Source organism: Dacryopinax primogenitus (genome assembly GCF_000292625.1).
Source record: "Dacryopinax primogenitus strain DJM-731 SS1 chromosome Unknown DACRYscaffold_12, whole genome shotgun sequence".
NCBI lineage: Eukaryota > Fungi > Basidiomycota > Dacrymycetes > Dacrymycetales > Dacrymycetaceae > Dacryopinax > Dacryopinax primogenitus.
This window is the reverse complement of record NW_024467209.1, coordinates 46785-65311: the sequence shown is the minus strand read 5'-3', so window position 1 is coordinate 65311 and position 18527 is coordinate 46785. Positions and strand designations below refer to the sequence as shown.

The 18527-nt window shown below is 50.7% G+C and overlaps 6 protein-coding genes across 6 annotated transcripts; 4 read left to right on the top strand and 2 right to left on the bottom strand.

Moving 5' to 3' along the window:
* Positions 1 to 4291: 4291 nt before the first annotated feature.
* DACRYDRAFT_16534 (uncharacterized protein) lies at positions 4292 to 5557 on the top strand (the record flags this gene model as incomplete). Its single annotated transcript, XM_040771204.1, has 6 exons — positions 4292 to 4548; positions 4574 to 4607; positions 4662 to 4695; positions 4751 to 5001; positions 5053 to 5169; positions 5255 to 5557. 6 exons carry the CDS (start codon positions 4292 to 4294, stop codon positions 5555 to 5557), a joined length of 996 nt encoding a protein of 331 aa, XP_040627410.1.
* Positions 5558 to 6193: 636 nt separating this feature from the next.
* Positions 6194 to 7213, bottom strand: DACRYDRAFT_40140 (uncharacterized protein; the record flags this gene model as incomplete). The annotated part of the gene is made up of 5 exons (XM_040774473.1): positions 6194 to 6255; positions 6307 to 6408; positions 6477 to 6652; positions 6702 to 6954; positions 7003 to 7213. Coding segments are annotated over 5 exons (804 nt in total), but the record flags the coding sequence as incomplete, so codon positions are not given.
* A 473-nt stretch (positions 7214 to 7686) lies between these two features.
* Positions 7687 to 11097, top strand: DACRYDRAFT_16533 (uncharacterized protein; the record flags this gene model as incomplete). The annotated part of the gene is made up of 13 exons (XM_040771203.1): positions 7687 to 7705; positions 7735 to 7821; positions 7859 to 8087; positions 8172 to 8569; positions 8621 to 8839; positions 8947 to 9014; positions 9070 to 9369; positions 9503 to 9579; positions 9631 to 9747; positions 9837 to 10015; positions 10261 to 10554; positions 10599 to 10648; positions 10702 to 11097. 13 exons carry the CDS (start codon positions 7687 to 7689, stop codon positions 11095 to 11097), a joined length of 2433 nt encoding a protein of 810 aa, XP_040627408.1.
* Positions 11098 to 12258: 1161 nt separating this feature from the next.
* Positions 12259 to 13396, top strand: DACRYDRAFT_22971 (uncharacterized protein). The gene is made up of 2 exons (XM_040773038.1): positions 12259 to 12759; positions 12814 to 13396. The coding sequence occupies exons 1-2, from the start codon at positions 12363 to 12365 to the stop codon at positions 13263 to 13265; spliced, it is 849 nt and encodes a 282-aa protein (XP_040627407.1). The 5' UTR covers positions 12259 to 12362; the 3' UTR covers positions 13266 to 13396.
* A 104-nt stretch (positions 13397 to 13500) lies between these two features.
* Positions 13501 to 16323, bottom strand: DACRYDRAFT_68019 (general substrate transporter). Its single transcript, XM_040775864.1, has 8 exons — positions 15168 to 16323; positions 15047 to 15114; positions 14773 to 14999; positions 14410 to 14726; positions 14215 to 14359; positions 13967 to 14181; positions 13871 to 13920; positions 13501 to 13818 (listed from the first exon to the last, which is right to left on the bottom strand). Exons 1-8 carry the CDS (start codon positions 15590 to 15592, stop codon positions 13613 to 13615), a joined length of 1653 nt encoding a protein of 550 aa, XP_040627406.1. The 5' UTR covers positions 15593 to 16323; the 3' UTR covers positions 13501 to 13612.
* Positions 16324 to 17527: 1204 nt separating this feature from the next.
* On the top strand, positions 17528 to 18345 carry DACRYDRAFT_108575 (uncharacterized protein; the record flags this gene model as incomplete). The annotated part of the gene is made up of 4 exons (XM_040768684.1): positions 17528 to 17539; positions 17578 to 17793; positions 17847 to 17996; positions 18049 to 18345. The coding sequence occupies 4 exons, from the start codon at positions 17528 to 17530 to the stop codon at positions 18343 to 18345; spliced, it is 675 nt and encodes a 224-aa protein (XP_040627405.1).
* Positions 18346 to 18527: the final 182 nt, after the last annotated feature.

Genomic DNA, 18527 nt, shown 5'->3' with positions numbered 1-18527 from the left:
GGGGACTGTCTCTTCAGACTTGGTCTCTTAGGATCATCCACAGGTACCTATACTGTAGATAGGTCTTAGTCATCAGGTCTACTCCACTTCCTTGTTGCCTGCTTAGACTCTTGGCACTCTTAGGTGAGCAGACTTAGTCAGCCTGTGTTGCCCTAACAACAGCCATCAAGATCTATGTGTGGCAACACATTTCGGAGCAAGATGTTGTGTGTGCACACACCCTCTACTGACAATTTTTTGTCAAGTTTGTGGAGGTAAGCCTGCACAGTTCATCATCCTATTCCTCTGCCATGGGGAATCACATGATCATATTTCAGTAACCCACTGATGTTTCCCCTTTGCTCCCTTATTGAGACCAGGTTCACTGGGGAACCACATGATCACATTGCACCTATTATCTACCCTTGTCCCCATCCCTCATATGCTTCCTTTCCCTGGCCCATGAGCTGATCTGACACTGTAGATCTACAGCCCTTTGTCAGTCACCCCAACTTATCATTGGATTTCACACATGCCTGAGCAGATATGCTGGTATGGCCCTGTCCATGGATTTTGGACATTTATCTTTGAGCGACTCAACAAGCTACTGAAGAGTTTCAACACCAACAATCATCAAGGCAGTCAGATGGAGGTGACATTTGCCTGAGAGTTCAAATGGTACATCTCCCTTGTACAGATGGTATGTCAAATCTGCTGATGACATCAGGATCCTGACTGTCAAATAGGCCCTCATACTTCGGGATGTGGAGGAAGATCCCCTAGCCCAACTGGCAGGAAATATCATGTTTGCAGGGGTGTGCAATCACAGTCAGACTGGGGCATTGGCAGCACTGGCCAAGTTACAGGAGGGCCCCCAGAATTTAGTTTCTTGTAGGTCCACCCTTTGTGTGGATGATATCTTACCTATTGAATGTCTGCACAGATCACAATCAATGCAGCCCTGCTGGGATAGGATTAAATTCTACCCTAGATGAGCAAGCATATACACATTTGCTGAAGTGGTTCAGAAGCCACCCAATCTGACAAAGTGATGACCTGACTGGGCAGTTACAAATCTGTCACAAACATTTGCGTAACTCACCAGCAGGATTCAAATATCTCACCTGCCAAGTCCATGCACATGGAGCCCTGCTCTGGGAGGGGCACAAGATACATGCAGTGGAGAAGAACCATCCACAAAAAAGCAATGCACTCATCCTGCATCACATCTGACCTGGCCACTCATGGGTAGGAGAACTTTGCCAAGTGTTTGTGCATGGTCAAAATGGGGAGGAGGTCACCTGAACATTTGTGGAGGTAGCATGGCTGGTGCCGAAACAGCTGTGCAAGCTGTCAAGCATCTATAAGCCTTAGTAAGTGCTGGTGTTCCTTTGCTGGGGAACTACATGATCACATTTCACAAATTGACTATCTCTTTGTTGGACTCCTCCCTGGCCTGCCTCTCCCATGTTCTCGTATATCTGAAATGCAATCAAGTCCTGAGCTCAAGGTAGGTTGTTGGGTACCAGACTCATATCTGGAAGGAGATGAGCAGCATGGATCACTGCCCATCATGGAAGCACATGAGCTGTCTGGAGTGGCAGCTCATGCTACAGTCACCACTGATTCAGGTAGGATCTGGGTGACAATGGGTCTTAACAAAGTGAGTTTACCCTACTCCTAGGGTGCTTGGCACCCACTCAAGCACATTTCACCTATTTGTTCTTAAATTGATGCTAACCATCCCATTCTACAGGTTGGGCCAGACTGGTAGGGGCATCTGGCACAAATGCCTTATGAGAAATGTCTATAAGTGATGAGACAAGTAGAGCAGAGAGCCAATCAGCCAATAATATTGTGTTTCCTTTCAAGTGAGCATCCTGCTTCTGATAGTTGATCTGTCCTAAAATTGGCTTTGTACTACTTTATCAATGTTTGTCAACTGTTTGGTAGCAGTCTGGATGAATCCAAGGCCCATTCAGCTGTTGAAGTTCACATACTATCTCAGTGGTGATTGATGGTGGTACTGCATCTACAAATGTGAAGCACAGGTGGTTTGCCATCTCTTCCTCCTTCCATGTTAGATTGACCATGAACAGGAAGGGTGGGAAGTCAGGATGAGGAAGAAGATCAGAAGTGTTCCCCCTATCAATATGAGGTGTGGGGGGTTTCTTCTTGCCCCTTTGGGAGGCTGCTGCTTCCAGCTCACCCAGTTCTTTCCAGCACACCAGCAAGGAGAGGAACAAGAAGAACTACATGCTGTGTTAATGGCTGGTATGGGGAATGAATCAGACATACTTACTGGCAGAGACATCCAAGTTGGGCATAATATCTCCCATGCAGATGTGTGGTCTTTCTTTTGAACCCTGCTCAAATCATCTGACTGACACATCTGCTGCCACCAGATGTGCTGGGTGTCTGGATCACACTCATCTTCCCAGGACCTCTCTTCCAGCATTCAGGATTTGTGGAGGAGGTCAGAGACAAACTGATCAACATCCTTGATCCCCTTCTCTTTTGCCAGGAGAATGGCACCCTTAACACACCAGTTGTAGCACTATTCATGAGGTGAGTGGATCTGCCAAGTGGAGACAGATGATTTGCTCACTGTGTTGCACCTTTCAGACAGTCTTCCTTCAAGTGCCCATCTGTCCTGCTGAGCTCTCTTGTATATGTCATTCTCACCCTCAAATTGTTTCTTCATTTGGCCCCAGTGGACATGGAAAATATCCCTGAGATTTGTGTATGACAGCCAAGCCTCTTTGCCCTCTTCAACCAGAGGTGTTGCAGACTGACATCAGTGAGCTTGATGAAATGTGATCATGTGATTCCCTGACACCTGACAAACCTTGTGCATATTTTGGACCAACTTAATGGTCAGGTCCATAATGGCAAAGTTCTCCTCAGCCTTCCATTCCTTACTCTAATCAGGTACCAGGACAGGCTCTGCACCCAGTTCCGCTTGAGGTTTGTACTTCTCCTTACCCAGCATCTTCCCTTCTGCTATGCTCTTGTCAAAGCCAATAATGTTGTGGACTGTGCTGACAAGCTTCTTCTGTTTATGCAGTGAGCACAAAGACTACTGCTGCCTGATGAGCTCAAACCTGAAGCCTTTGCCATATCTCCTTGTTGACTTTGTCAAGCACACTCTTCCTTTTTTTGGCCACACATTGGGCACTGTCTTGGATGGAATGGGGGTCATTGGAGGAAAGGTCACCAAAGCAGGTGTGCCATTTACAAGGTTTGAGATAACCCACACCATCATAACCTTCCTGCAGCTCAGCAAGGCTTTTTTGAGTGGATTTGAGATCCCTGGTGACATGGTCGAGGCAGTCTTCTAGCCCATGGTGATCAGCTTTGAGGCTAGTCATGTCTGCAACCACCACCAAAAGACTGTTTTGGTTTGCTGGTGGTCAAAGAGCTGGATTGATGGACCTTGTGTTAACATTTAGGTGAAATGTGATTGTGTGGTTCCTCAGGCAAATGAATTACTCACTCTTCCTCCAGTACTAGTTCCCCTTCAAGTTGATGAATCATACTGAAGAAGGCGGCATGCACGGTGGGCATCATGTCATTGACAGCCTTCTTGAGAGCTTTAGCAGCATTGCTGGAAGGCATGAGGTGGTTGAATGAGCACAAAGACATGCCTAGACAGAGAGTGAAAAAGTTTTGTTTTTGCTTTTTGTGGGTGCCTCCATACCAGAAATGTGATGGTAGAATAGAGTGGAATATTAATATTAGTAAGGATTATTTGATGCAAAGAAGAGGCACAGCCCAAAAGAAGCACTGGTGGAAGTCCTGGAAGAGGTTATCTGTCATATCCCTGCTAATATTAATATGTGTATAATCTGCTGATATTATTGAGACTGGCTAGACTAAACAACACTGAGGGAGAAAAGAGCAGGGTATAAGCTATATGCCAAGATAACAGGGGGGTATAAAGACAACCTGAGCCTGTCTGGCTGATCCTACAACCAGATGCCCTGAAAGCCCTGCCCAAACCTCAGCATCAGGCTGTGCAGAATGCAGTGAGTATGGTGGACATATGTGGACTGCTTGTTAGGGGTCCACCATGTGGCTGCATGTTGGTGATAAGCATCACTATGGGCATGACCATGGGAAAAGGGCAGGGTCCAGATGCTGTGCATTCTCCCTCCAGGCAAGTTGCTCCTGCTGGTCAAACAACCAGCAAAGAACAACTTGTGGTTGTTGTTTGCTACCACTAGTACTCTCACTGCTCAACTTGATCCACCCAGCTCACTATGGCCCCTCATTTACCTGTTTTGCCAGACCACCCCCTCAGAGCCCAGCAATGTCAACGCCTCACCTCCTAGCAACTGGCAACCCTCCTCCTCCCCCTCCCTCCCCCTCCCTCCCCCTCACTCCCCCAGCCTCCCAGTACTTGCTAGGCCAGCAGATGCAGCCTCAGCCCAACACCCCTGAGCCAGAGGAATCAATGCTGGATGCAGAAGAGGTCGAAGAAGAACAGGCATCCAAAGCTGGAGTGGTCCAGCTTTGGATGCATGCATGGTACTTCTGGGACAACCAGCTGAACCTGTGCTTTCACTGGTGTGTCCTGAGGCTCATTGCCAAGCGTGATGCCTGTGGAACCCCAATCTCCTGGCTCTGTATGTCCCTCTCCCTTCCCTCTCATCCCAGCTGCCTATCTGATGCCTCCCCAGATTGTTGCTGGTACAGCAAGTTCAAAGACTGCCAGTATGAAGGCATGTCATGCTGGTATTCCAGCACACCTGTCTCACTCTCCTGACAGAGATGCTGGACCAGCAAATCAAACATCGCTGGCAGTGGATCCCCCTGGCCATCCCCATCTGCACACTCCAGTATTCTGCTGGAGAATTCCCTGGCTACATTCTCCCAGACTCAGCAGTTGAGAGCATGGCACACATGCATCCTCTGGTGCACACTGCTGCCCTGGGCTTGCCTGGCAAGCCAGGCCAGGAAGGAGATGCATGGCTCCTGGAAGATGACAACAATCTGGAGATCCAGGATGTGGTGAACAAGGTGTGTCCTCAAATGCTCACTCACCTTACTCTGTTGCTCATGACCATCCAGGATTGGGAACAGGAGACAACAGCATTGATCAAGTATTTCCACATGCCTGCTGGCATGCAGTATGCTGGCCCCTACATGTGCAAAATACTGGAGGAATGCCAGTTCCTTGCTGATGATGTCAGCAAGTGCCTACTTGCATTGATTGGTCCCCTTGTGCATCTTTCCCTCCCCCAGCTGTTGCTGGTCACTGACCAGCAACTAGGGCCAATGTCCTCCTGGCATTGTAGACTGGCCATGGTCCAGCAACAACAACTGGAAAGAACATATGGACAAGACAATGAATTTTTTCAGTGTCAGCAGCAAGGAACCCTATTTCAAACAGGCAGAAATAACCAAACAGTTCTTTGTGTATGAACTGCTGGCCCTATATCTGCTCCAGCAATGGCATGCTCACCTCAACACCCCTTGGCAGAAGTGCAAGAATCTTGTCAACAAATGCATCAACCAGACAGCATCATTTGTGGATGCAACAGACATGGAGCTGGGCCAGATTGAAACATGCTAGTGCAATGTGCTGGCGCATACCATGACACAAGTCCTCCCCAACCAGTCCAGCCATGACTGGGCTCATGCAGAAAGGGAGGCCAACCAGTGAGCTGGTCCAGTGTCATCACACCATAGGACAGAGCCACCAGTGGGTCCTTCCTGGGCCACTGTCTCAGAACATGTTGTGGATGGGACTCTCAAATAGGCTGGACTCCCATGTCATGTAGGACTACCAGTAATATATTACTTTGATCTTCTCTCATCTGGCTGGCTCCCTGGTACCCCGGGGACCAGGGTACCAGGTCTCCCTTCTCCCCCCAGTTCTAAACAGTTCCACAACTCCATAAATTACTGTACAACAATCTATGCTATGCTATCCAGTCACTGTCAGCTCAACATTCAGCAAATCCTCATCTCTGCCATCCTCCAAAATCTCTTCTTCAGATTGGGTTGTTCCTTCTGGTTTGGCATCAGCATCACTTCCTGGCATAGCATTGGCTGCCCCAATGCTATGCCAGCAACCAACTCCCACGTTTGCTGGTTCACAATATGGTTTCCCAGCCATGATGTCAACATACTCATTGGCAAGCATGGCTTCACACATTGCATTTGCTTGGATGACCTCCTGCAGTGCACCATCATCTGCTGCCAAGTGGTGCAGCATGAGGGAATAGACTTCCCAGAAGCTTGCACAATTCACCTCAGGGTGACAAAGCACTGGCCCAGCTATGTCAGCATGCCTTCTGACCAGGAAACTGTGTCACATACCAATATATGCATGCTGGGCATGCTCTGCAAATGTCTGTGGCACCAGCTGGAACACCTCATGCCCTGCAGGAGCATAGAGATGTCCAGCTATCTCGAGATGCTCTTGCAAAATGCCAATCTGCATCACCATTGTCAGCCCAGATCTTGCCAAGTCTGCCAGCCCATGCAACTGGCCTTGTAGTCATGGTATGGACCATATGCTGCTGGATTCTCCAGCAGCATAGCTGGGATTTCTGCAGGCATGGCCTTCTTATTGTCTTTGCATGGCTTGCTGGAGTTGTGAATGTGCCCAAAGTGATCAAGATTGGCTTGGATCATGGGGACCATGAGCCAGTGAAAGACCAAACTGGCAATTCATCAATACTGGGACATGAGGCTGGTACAGTGCTATGCACTGTTCCAGCTCATCGTTACTGTGGTACCATCCTTCATCCAGCCCCTCCTGGAACATTGCCTCCCACCCCTCTGCCCACTGGTGCCACAGCTTCAACCAAAAGATTTCTGGCTTGATATTTGAATGACTGCACATCCATTGATGCTGGAGCATGCCATGCAGGTCTGGGTCCAGCATCTGGTGCAGGGTAGTCTGGGCATTTGCCATGCCATGATTCTCAGAGCCAGGATCACTCTGGGTGAGCAGCAGGATTCCTGATCCCAGTCAGCCAAGGAACTGGGACTGCAGGGCAAAGCACTCACCTTGGAACCTGGATGCTGCCTCCAGATAAAAACTGGCAATGAGCCATGGGTTGGAGTTTGTCCACCAGACCTTCAGCCAGAGGATGTAATTTGAAAAGTTATCCAACCCAACATGCAAGAACAGTCTGAACCATTGCCATTTGTCATGCTGGTCTGCTGACCAGCACTCATGCACCCCAGCACTCCAATGGACAGCTCGCCTCAGGTGCTTGGCTCATCAGAGCATATTCCCAGTCAGATCTGCCTGCTGCTGTTACTCTTGTACCAGCTGCCTGTGGCTCTGTTATCAGCACACATCCAGGCCCTGCAGCATCTGGGCTCACTGAGAGACCAGGATCTGCTCATCTCGAAGGTGATCTTGAATTGATTTTGATCCCAGCTGATTTGCAGAATGCTGGCCAATTTTCTCAATGTACAGTCCAATTGTCACAACAGTGTGCACTTGCTGCCTCACTGACAACAGACTCCACTTCCTGTGGCATCTTTGCAGTGTTTTTGTGCTATGGAGCTGGATCAGCACATGATCCAGTACTGGCTGCTGAGGGCATGCTTACAACAGTGTCCAGTTGTTTGACTGGAGGTCAAGCAACTCCAAAATGACTGCCAGCATCTTCTTGTCACCATACCTGTACTGGTAGTACTTCTCCACCAGTGGATGAAGTACACTATCTGGCACTATCAAACATGGCTGGGAATCAGCAATGTGTGTCTGTACATGACTCGACCACAAAGACCCACCTGTCTGCACATACTGGTTTGGCCGTGGCTCTCCTGGCATAGGCTCATACACCTGCAGTGCCCTGGGTTACTGGATGGCTGGTACGTGAAGAGATAATGTGTTCTTGACTGACCCCAGCACAGTGGATGCACACAGATATGGGCACATCCACTGCGCTGGGTCAGTGCAGCAACACATTACCAAACAAAGCTCAGGGACACCCAGAAAGTGCATCTGGCTTCCTGAACCAATTCCCCAGCAATGCATGGCATGGAAGTGGCTGGTGCATTCTCAACCTGTCCATTCCACGCTGGCTTGGGTGGATGTTTTCAGACACCAGGAGAGGGTTGCTGACCAGACAAGGCTGGTCAGTAACCCGCAACTAAATTTCCTCAGGAGCAAACTTGTTTTTTCACCCCATTGTCTACTGCATTTCACACCACTCTCCCAGGTTGTACTGTCTCTTTTGCCTTCATATGGATCTGTTGCCCTTGGTCACTGAGTGGGAAGGGGGATGTTGCAGCCATCCCAGCTGCAACATCACTATCCCCCCCAAAGGTCCCTGGCAGATGATCATGCCCAGGGATAGCAATGGCAAGATGCTCCCAGCCCAAATCGTCTGCCCCTCTTGTTTTGACCACTATGCAGCCAAGGCAGGCACAGTGTGCTGGCCTGCTGCTGGTGCTGCTGGTGCTGCTGCTGCTGCTGCTGCTGCTGCTGCTGCTGCTGGTGCTGCTGGTGCTGCTGGTGCTGCCCAACCCCCTGGGCCAGCAATGAACATGATCTCCCTGGAGGTTGTACAGGAAATCTGCCATCAAATGTCTGGTGCCCAGTGGAATATCTATCAGGGTGCATCACTCCTTTGCCAGCTGGTACCATTTCAAAACTGATTGATCCCAGGAGGCAAGTCACCTGTGCAGGCTGTTAGTCCACACTTCAACCACCCCTTTGCTGGTGCATTTGGAAGTGCAGATACAGTGCCTGTACCTGCATATGCTGGTCATGTACCAGTGTTCACTGGTCAAGCACCTGCATATGCTGGTCCTGTCCCAGCATTTGCTGGTCACATACCAGTGTATCATGCTGCAAACCAGTTCCCAGGGCTTGCTGCTGGGCCAGGTTTTGCTTTGAACACCAGTACCACCCACTGGGCTATAATGCCAATCATGCCATGTACTCCTAGCAGTGCCAGCTTGTCAAGATGGCTGTCAATGTGCCTCATGCAGAGATGATGCAAGTGGATGTGTCCATCCAGCATCTGGTTGAAGGGAAGAGCAAGTCAAGGCAGCTGGGGGTGAGTGCCAGGTTTGCTGGATGCCAGCAAACCAGACTACTAATTGCAAGTCCAGAATACATCAGAGCACCTGAATAACATCCCAGCAACTCTACTGGCTTCTGAACTGAAGCAGTATATATTCACCCAACTGCATTGGAAGATACAGTGGGATGGACATGAGTTTCCTTTCCAGCTGGATTTCTTCAAGCTGTGTGGACCCAGGTTGGCCAATTTGGAGAAGAATCTGACTGTCCCAGCAGTATACCAGCAATGCTTCAAGCCACATGTGAAGAATGGTGTGACAATGCTCATTTTCCAGCCCAACCATCTGGTTGAAATCTTCCTCCTGATCAAGAAGGAGGTCTGGCCAGCTGTAAGTCTGTGGATAGAGGAAGCAATTCATTGTGTACCAGCACTACATGTTACTGGGACTGATCCAGGGCATTGTTAGACCGAGGGCATGCCTCATTCTAAAGTTGTCATTGCTGGGCTATGTCTGAACCCAGGGGTTGCTACTGGAGCCAATGCTGCTCATTCTGGAGCTGCATCAGCTCCAGGACCAGCAGCATCCAGCCAAACCAAGGTAAGGAATATGAATGTGAGATGCTGGTATTCCAATCTAAATTTTTGTTAGCATCCCCTTGCAAATGCAATTCCCCCTCATCCCACCAAGTGGGTTGCAAGGCAAGAAGAGGATAGCCCAGACAGCACAGCAATCAGCCATGCCTTGCAACACTCTGATCACTGCAAGGTATCCAAAGTGAATTGTGCATCAACAAGTAGTGCTGGTCTGATTTTCATTGCTGACTGCATGCCAGCAATGAAAATTATGGCACACAGCCTGTTCTTGCCGATCCCAGTCATAACCTGGCAGGAATTGATCACCAGCAGGTTTTTGATGCAGATCAACTATGAAGCTGATGGTTGTCTGGCAGTCCTGCAAGTGGATGAACAGGCCAAGAACATGCTTGGCCAGCCCAGCACCTTCAAGATGGCACACCTCACACACCTCACTCTGGGTGAGTTCCCTGTGACATGGAAAGGGGCATTGCCCAGCCCTTTCTGGTGGGACATCCCACAGATGTCACTGCTAAACAGTACTTTGTGTGGAGCAAGCCTGGTGGACCCTGTCATTGTGTTGACATCCCAGCAGAATCGACATTCCTGGAGCAAGAAGCAAGCCTTCTGTACTGGGCCACTGCGCTGCATGAGCTGGCCAAGTCATTCATCCAGCAGTATCTGGAGATGAACCTGAACTAGCCAGCCAGCCAGCTGGAGCATCCAGAGACCTGCATGGTGCAGGGTGGTCTCTTCCAGTATGGGAAAGACAGTCCTTCACAGTGTGGAGGACTGGTGACTCTGATTGAGGAGAAGGTGATTGGCCAGCTGGTCCAAGAGGGGAAAACCTGGAAGAACTTCATGAAGTTCATCTGTAACTCTTCCCCAGTCCTGAGGTTTGTCAAAGGCCCTGCTGGACTGGTTGCACAGTATCTTTCCTTTTTCCAGCATATTCAGTACCAGAAGACCTTTGGCATGGCATTCATTTCAGACTACCAGGGTATGTACATAGTTTGCTTCTGGATGCTGGTTGATGCTAACCAGAAACCAGGCTCACTGACAATGCTGAGCAACCCCCAGATTATGACGAACTTGTGAGTACATCTACTGGCACACACCAGACTCGCTGATACTGGTATCCAGCCAGATGGGTGCTGTCTTCAGCAAGGGCAACCTGAACACAAGTTTTGATGATTTCCCTATCCTCCACCAGTGCAATGAATACTGTCTTGCATTCAAGCTGAACAACCTGCAAGAAGCTGAGGCCAGCCCTGGCCCAGTAGTAGCACCAAGTGAACGTTCAGAGAGCCTCCTGGATGTGGAGGACATTGTTCAGGGTGTGCTTGCTGCTGCTGAAGCAGCAAAGGAGAATGTGGTCACCAAAGGAGAGCAGCAAGCTGGAATCCAGGTGCCAGTGAACTTGATGGCTGGCCCTGCTGGCAGTGAACCTCTGGTACATGGACTACCAGGAGAACATCACAGTGAACATTTGGAATTGAAGAAGGTGCTTAGAGGAGCTGCTGGCAACTTGCCAGCAGCATGAGGTAGTGAGTGGTATGAATATCTCAATAATATTAGTGTAGATGCCCAACTCCTGTCAGTCTTTACTAGAGTAGTACTTGCTGAATTTTGATTTCATTCTTGACAAGAGCACTTGCCAAAAACGGCAGTTCATGCTGGACCTGCCGTTGGGGGAACAATGAGTGCTGGGTTCAAAAATTCAGACTCAGAAATAAATAAATAAATAATCTAATCAGTGCTCTAAAGCCCGACGTGGAGCACATGGTCGGTGTCCAACAAAGCTGTGGGTGGAAGCCGTTCTTGGACAGCTGGGACCCCTTATCAGCCGACCAACGTAACTGTCCACATACGTCCACCATAATACAGAGCGGTCAGGGCGTTTCGGTGAGACAGTCGGTACCGAAATAAACTCTGCGCGTGTGGTCAACAACCCGGATTATCTTTCGGAATAATCCACGGAGAGAACCGGTACCTGGCAAGATGGCCCGCCCGGGAATCTCTAAGCCTACGGCCGAACACCGTACGGACGCTAGAGAAGGACCGACGCCGGCGGGACGGCAGAACGTGAGAGCGGGGGCTTGCCACACGTCAGTTTAGGCGTGTAGGAGCGGAACGGGCCTGATTGACATCGAGAAAGCAAAGCTGAGACGGTTATTGGGTGGCTTCCCTCTTGTGGCAGTCGAACAACACCCTTTGACGGCGCGATCAAAATCCTAGATATTCTAGAAGTTGTAACCCTGCCGCGCCCGGATCTGGCACCACGGGAAACAGAGCGGTTCAGTGATCCAGTCCATCGGTCGAAAGTCAAGCATGTATGCCGAATCGGGCATAAGAGGACCGAAGTAGCCGAACTCGAAAAAGGCAGAGGCTTTTGACCCGTTGCGTGGGTCCGTACCGGTGCCGTCAACTCGGTCACAGGATAAGATCAGTAGAAAAAATCGAGGAGTGCATAGAACAGCTGCAAGATCTGCGCTGCGGCAATCAGCCAGCAAGACGCGCGTCTCGTATGGCCTTGACTCGATATTGAGCGCAGAAATATTTGCTTTGGAGGTCACCAGACTGTCGTGGAACAAGGAAGGGAATCCCGCGCGGCGATGGCGGTGCTGTCCACTGATTGTAAAAGGCATAGGATTGTTCATAACCCTAACCCCTGAGCGATTCGAAGCCGGCGCCAGAACCCGTGCGCTGTTCCATGTTCACTTCGCAGAGTATGAAAAGACCGCATACGAGGTCTTTATCGCTCGCTAGACAATAACAAACTTGGCGAGACTGTTCTTTCGGCAAACTATGCCAATTTCGACGCGTCTTTTGCTCTTCAGCTCGCTACTCGCTGCCCCAGGCGTGATACCACTGTATCTCTTGTATCGCACCACCACGCAACCAGGTTCCGCAATTCGGGGTGCTGTTGGAATACCACTTGCTTTAGAGGAATCCAAACTCGCGAAGCTCCTCAACCCACGGGGGAACCCTTGGTTAGGAGATACATGGACCTACAGCATAGCAAGGAGCGACATATCGGGACTATCTCAAGCCGCATCAGAGGCCCTGTCGGCAGAAGACGAAGAACGCGTCGTGCTCGCCCGTTTTGCTCGTGGATTTTTCACTCTAAAGGCTTTTGCTTTCGAGAAATGGGCAGTGAGCACGTTCCCGCAAGTTGTGAAAGAGTATGTGGGACTTGAGATTGGTGAGCAACGGTTCGTATATCAACAGGTGGTTCCTTAGACATTCCCGTTTCCAGTCGATCCAAACAACACTCTTCTAGACCCTTCATCAGGAAAGGAACGTTTGTCCGTCCTGCCTAGCCAGTGGCCTATCGACAACTACGCACCGAACGGCGCGGCGTTTCTCGATGCCTTCCAAATAGTCGACACAGGCCGAGACCGGATATACGCGGACTCCCAACTACCAAGATCGTACACCGCAGTCGCCTTCGGCTCGAACCGGCCTGCGGCGCGGTTTGTTGGAGTACACTTCTTCTGGGTCAACCGTCGCCAACCCCCGGCAGACGACAAAAAATCAGACGATGTTATCTTCGATCTGAACATTTGGAGCCTGAACTGCGATCCCTCTGATCATGGTCAGGAGGGAAGCCGACCTAGATGGCTGTGGAAATGGGTTTTACCCCAGTTGCACTATCTCTACGAGAGAGCACTGATGGCCGATGGTATCGATGCTGTGCGAAGTGGATAAGAGGGACTTGGATTCGGAACGCATAGAAATGTATCGCTAGAATTAGCATATTCCCCACTCGTAAACGCACTGCTCGAACCACGCCTACTAGATTATTGTCGTCATAATGTGATAATGTAATGTAATCTGACCCTCCAAGACTCTTCAAGACTGAAGAGACGCTGTATGGGTCCATCACTCAAGAGTTGCTCGTACGACAACGAGGGAGACACGCATATGGGAGAGTGTCCCTCAAGATTCTGTTCATCGGCTCACACCGTACATGAATATTCCGGAAAATACCAGTTAAACCACATCGACCCGACCACTCAATACACTAAGCGAGGCAAAGAGATCTGGCTAGCAGTTCACACAGCGGCTTTCTCCATGTGCCTCAGCTTCAGCGTTCGTCTCCTCTCTTTGGCAACTCTCTGCAACTCGAGCGATGTCAGCCTCGGGTTGTCGGAGGCGAACACTTGATCCATCTCTTCGAGTGTGAGCTGCTTGGGTTCCACGAAGTAGTACCAAACGACGCCCAGCAAACAGAAGTCAAACACGCCGAATATGATGTATGCTTCAAACGAGGATCAACAATCAGATTACGTGAGGGATAATCGATGACTTACTCTTCCACTGGATGTTGGCTAAAGCAACGGGCATTGCAAATGTATTCACACTTCCCATTTCTCAGCACTCGCACACCGAGTCCGGCTGATACTCACCAGTTGGTTCCCTGTGAGATAAGCGTATACCAAGCAAGGCCTTTTGCACGTCCTTCGTAGCTCATTACCTCCACAGGATAGAGAGCCTGCATCGGCGTCCAGCCATAGCTGAAGAACACCATAAATAAGAAGATGAACGATATACCCGCGTTGGCCTGGGCAACATTGGTCCCTGCGGTCGACAGAAGGCCGGCAATGATTACCCTGGCATTTCGCTCAGCGGGGTATCAAGCCATACGAGGAAAAACTTGCCTGCCAGTGCCACAGGCGAAGATGGCGGTTAGGACGATCGTTCGTCTCCCGACATAGTCGACTGATGCCGTCCCTAGCAGAGCACCAATGAACGAAGTAACGCTATTGACGAAGTTGAGCACCCGCTGACGGTCCGGATCCCTAATGCCACCTAAATCAGCTCCGGCGAGGATAGGACAGATTGGGCATACGTGATCCCCGCCTGGTTAAGCAAGATCGTCAGGTAGTTCGTTAGCAGCCCGTTGCCAGCCCAGCTACTGCCAGCCGCAACTAGCGTGACCAGCCAGATTCGATACCTATCGGCGCGGGTCTTGAACAGCGGGCGGAAGTCCCACCACCGCCTGTCGCTCCCATCTGGAGAGATGGACTCCTCGATCTCTGCTAGTTGGAGCTGGATCATTGGGGAGTTGATGTCGTTGTTCTTTGAATGATACTTTGCGAGGATTTGCGTTGCTTGCTGGGTCTTGCCGTTGGTGTAGAGCCAGCGAGGGGATTCCGGAAGTCCGAGCTGGGTATATGAGGTGAGGCCAGGAAGGAGCAGACGAGAAGCTCACGACTAGGACAACGTTGATGACTGCCGGTAGTCCCTGAACATAAATCGGCGCCCTCCATGGCATGTTATCACTGTACCTCCCAGTGGGGATCGCGATACCGCTAGCGATGATTTGTCCAACATAGAAGAAGGAATTCAGGAGGCCGACATAGCGGCCCCTCGTTGCGGGCGAAGTGATCTCAGCGAGGTAGGAACGGGCGGATACGCCAGCTGTGGAGGTTCCTAGACCTATAGGAAACGGTGAGCACAGGATATTAGATGTGGTGGAGACAGACCAGTGAGAAAACGGCCTGCTATGAACATTGGCATCGCGTTCACGTTAGCTGTGACCACTGAGCCTGTGCTGCAGCACCCAGAACAATGTCAGAAACGTCGACGCCCGTCAAGTTCACTTACACAAGACACAAATTCCCCAACAACATCCCCCACCGCCTACCAAACCAATCCGGCAACGTCGCACACGTTAAAAAACTGGCGATCTGTCCAATAGTATAGATGCCAAAGACGATCCCCGTCTTCGAGCTCGCCGCTTGCAAGTTGAAGTACTGCTGGTACTGTACCATCGAGCTGATCGCGCTCATCACTGTGCCGTCGTACCCAGCATCGCCGGAACAGCAGAGTACGACAGCGACGATGTAAGCGAATTGGAGGGCGCGGGGGGAGAAGAAAGGGATGCCGGGGTCGGCATCGAACGCTTCACGGAGGGTTTCCTGCTTCTGCTTGACTACATCTGTAGCACCGTTGTAGTCGATTTTGGCGAGGTCGCTGGTGTTGTCCAGCTTGCTGGAATCGACGTGTACTTCGGTCGGAGAGAGTGCCATACTCAGATCCAACCTTGGTCCAACGTAACACAGAAAAGAGCGAAAACTTATACAACGCAGTACGATTGGGATGGATATAGGCTTCGGATTCTTGATTTCTGCAAGCTGTCACGCGCAGCGTCCAATTCAGGCATGATGGCTGATGTTGAGAGACGTCCTCCACCTCAGTGCGATAGTTCGTCTTCCCACAGAAGCACAGGACCAATGTTGGGCATCCCCTCCATACGCAGGGATAGACGGAGACCGGACGTTCGGAACACTCTGCTTCGGAGGCATGACTGGATGCACCAAGAGAACGTCTGTAGCACGGCCCGATGCAAGCTGTTCCTGATAGGCAGACCTTGTGACATCCTCCGAGTTAGTGTACTCTACACCTCCCAATGAGGCGTCAGGAGAGGGTCCGCTGGAGGGGGAGTCGACAGTGGTAGCCCGTACTTCGTACTAGACAGAGCTAGATGATACCAGGCCGAATCGAATGTTGCCTCCTAAGGTAGAACCGCTCGAATGCCAATATGGGGGGTACTATGTGTGTTCCGAAGCTCGTCGCTGCAATCCGAAGGGAGTCCGAACGGGAGAGAGGAGAGGAACGAGTGTTGTTTCCGAAGGTTGAGGGGTCGAATCGAGGCTCGGAGCAGTCCTAGAGGGAGATAGACTAAAGAGTGACTGTATAGTAAAGCAGTAGTATTAGTTGTAAGTTAAAGAATCACCCGTCTTGAACGAGTGAGGTCGAGTGTAAGTGGGAGAGAGGAGTCCGAGCGTCCCTATACGAGGTATCCGAATCCTCCTATATACGTTCGGAGCGATTCGGACCTTCGGGCTACTACTAATCTATGTCTAATCTACATTACCTAATGCTATGTATAGGGTCCACTTCTTGCTCCAATAGTCCGGTCCGGCCGAGTTCGAGATGTCGTTCGAAGAGGTGTTCGAAGGTCGGATTCGAGCTCGAAACTCGAATGTGCAGCACATTAGGCAACACAGTCTTCCTCGATAAGCCAAGGGCCGATGTACCCAACCTCCGCAGTGTCGCCAAACAAAGCGAAATCGGACGGTCGGGAAGCTACTTGTGAGGTGTGATTGGCGGCTCGGCACTGCAAGAGGAGGTGGTCCGGAGCTTTGACCAGTAGGTCAGAGGTTCTTCACAGCCATGCCTTCTGACATACCCCATATTGGGAATTGTGGGGGAAAGAAGCCTCCACTCCAAAAGAACATAGATGCGAAGCTTATTATCATGGGATTGCGCATCGTTAAAGCGTGGAGTCATCTGGTGTCAAGAGAGCGGAGGGGTTCCTCCACTAGACGAATGCATGAGACCGACGCAGGATGTGTGAACTTCAGGGTGCTGAACTCGACCTGGGTCAAAAAGTATTTGGGTCATGCAACTCGGTGGGACATTGACCAGGACGTCGCCGGTTTCATTCTTGGCTAGGATTCAGCGTTCAAAGTAAGCTAGGTCGTTCCGCTTTCCACACACTATTAGCTTTCCATAGCTGGCAGATCTCAGAAACTACATCTATCTAGAAGAGTTGCCATTTAAGCTTTAGTTATGCGTATGGGTCCGAGCTTCCGAGTCTCTGCGAGACCCTGAAATTTGGCTCCGGCCGACCGTCCCCGATGCTTTAAAAACGGTCGGAGCTGCACCACGACCAACATATGCATGTAACCTTCAACACCCCGGACTGCTTGCAGGGACTCCAACCTCCCTCTGAACCCATTCCTGCCGAGAATATACGTCTTCTGGTTTACTATGATCCCACTAGAGAAACGAATGACAAAACACGTGGGAAAGAGTGGTGGTATCTCGACATTCCCATCTCCTGGTTGACCTCTAAAACCGCGAAACCCAAAAAATCTTGCGCTGCGTGGCCGTCTACCTCGTTGGCACCGTACATGCGAATATCGTCGAACATTCTACTGGCAAGCGCGGCTCGCGAAATGTCCGCAGCGGTCAATTATGGCGCGTTGTCGACCTCAACCCCAACCAGGCGGGACGGATCTGGCCGCCTGAGGACATCAATGGGCGTCTTGTGCTGAATTTGGATGTCATCCGTGAACGTCCCTCGCAGAGTAGCCATCTGAGCACGCGCGACAAAAGATTCACGGACGCTGTTGGCCAACGCGATAAGGTCTGTATCTTGTCTGGCAGGCATGGTAACTTTTGTGAGGCGCAGCATCTCGTCCACCGGCATATTGGGAACCAGGTTAGTCTCTCCGTCTTGACCCATCATCGGCATAGTCTAACTCTCTTGTAAAGGGAATGGCAGACATCTTGTCACGGAACTCACCACAGCCCCTCGATTCGAATTTCGAACCGATCCGCGAAGTAGATGATCCACGAAATGGGGTTTTCATGGACAGGGGGCTCCACAGCCGGTACGATGCGGGTGCGCTGGCCATCATGATCGTACGTACCTGATAGCACTGCTAACCGATGCCATCTAATGTACCATATTCAGACTCCAAATTGCGTCCTCGACACCAGTGACATCGTCGCTCCGGCGCCTAGAATTTTGGAGCCAGGCACGGCCTGTCCCGCGCACGTGCGCTACACTGCCCAATGGTTCGATATGGCGTCATTCGACGAGGATGTTGTCGACGGCGTCCCTGAGAACACCGATGCTGCTTTGGGGCTGAGTTTGTTGAAGAGTTGGATCGCATGGCAATCACTGGACCGTGCACCGTCACGGGTGACGATGAAGACAATCCGGACGAAGTCCTCGAAGTTCCGGGGAGTGTACAACCGGCACCTGTGACTCCCTCTTCTCCCCCCTCTAAATCCATCGAATCGGATACCTCCCCCACTTCGCTCAACCCTTATGGCGAGCTCAGCAGCGATTTTACGGATGACGAAAGTGATAATGAAGACAGCCCTATCGATCCTCTAATCCCGCCATCCGCACACGTGCTGATGTATCATTGGATTTGCGCCTTCATC

Excerpts from the sequence above, each read along its gene's own strand:
- DACRYDRAFT_68019 (XM_040775864.1), bottom strand. The coding sequence starts at position 15,592 with ATGGCACTCTCTCCGACCGAAGTACACGTCGATTCCAGCAAGCTGGAC. Across the intron at positions 14,182-14,214 it reads CCTGTGGCACTGGCAGGCAA|CGAAATGCCAGGGTAATCAT; the intron begins GTTTTTCCTCGT and ends TACCCCGCTGAG. Across the intron at positions 13,921-13,966 it reads ATCTCACAGGGAACCAACTG|TGTGAATACATTTGCAATGC; the intron begins GTGAGTATCAGC and ends AGAAATGGGAAG.
- DACRYDRAFT_22971 (XM_040773038.1), top strand. The coding sequence starts at position 12,363 with ATGCCAATTTCGACGCGTCTTTTGCTCTTCAGCTCGCTACTCGCTGCC. Across the intron at positions 12,760-12,813 it reads GTATGTGGGACTTGAGATTG|TCGATCCAAACAACACTCTT; the intron begins GTGAGCAACGGT and ends TCCCGTTTCCAG.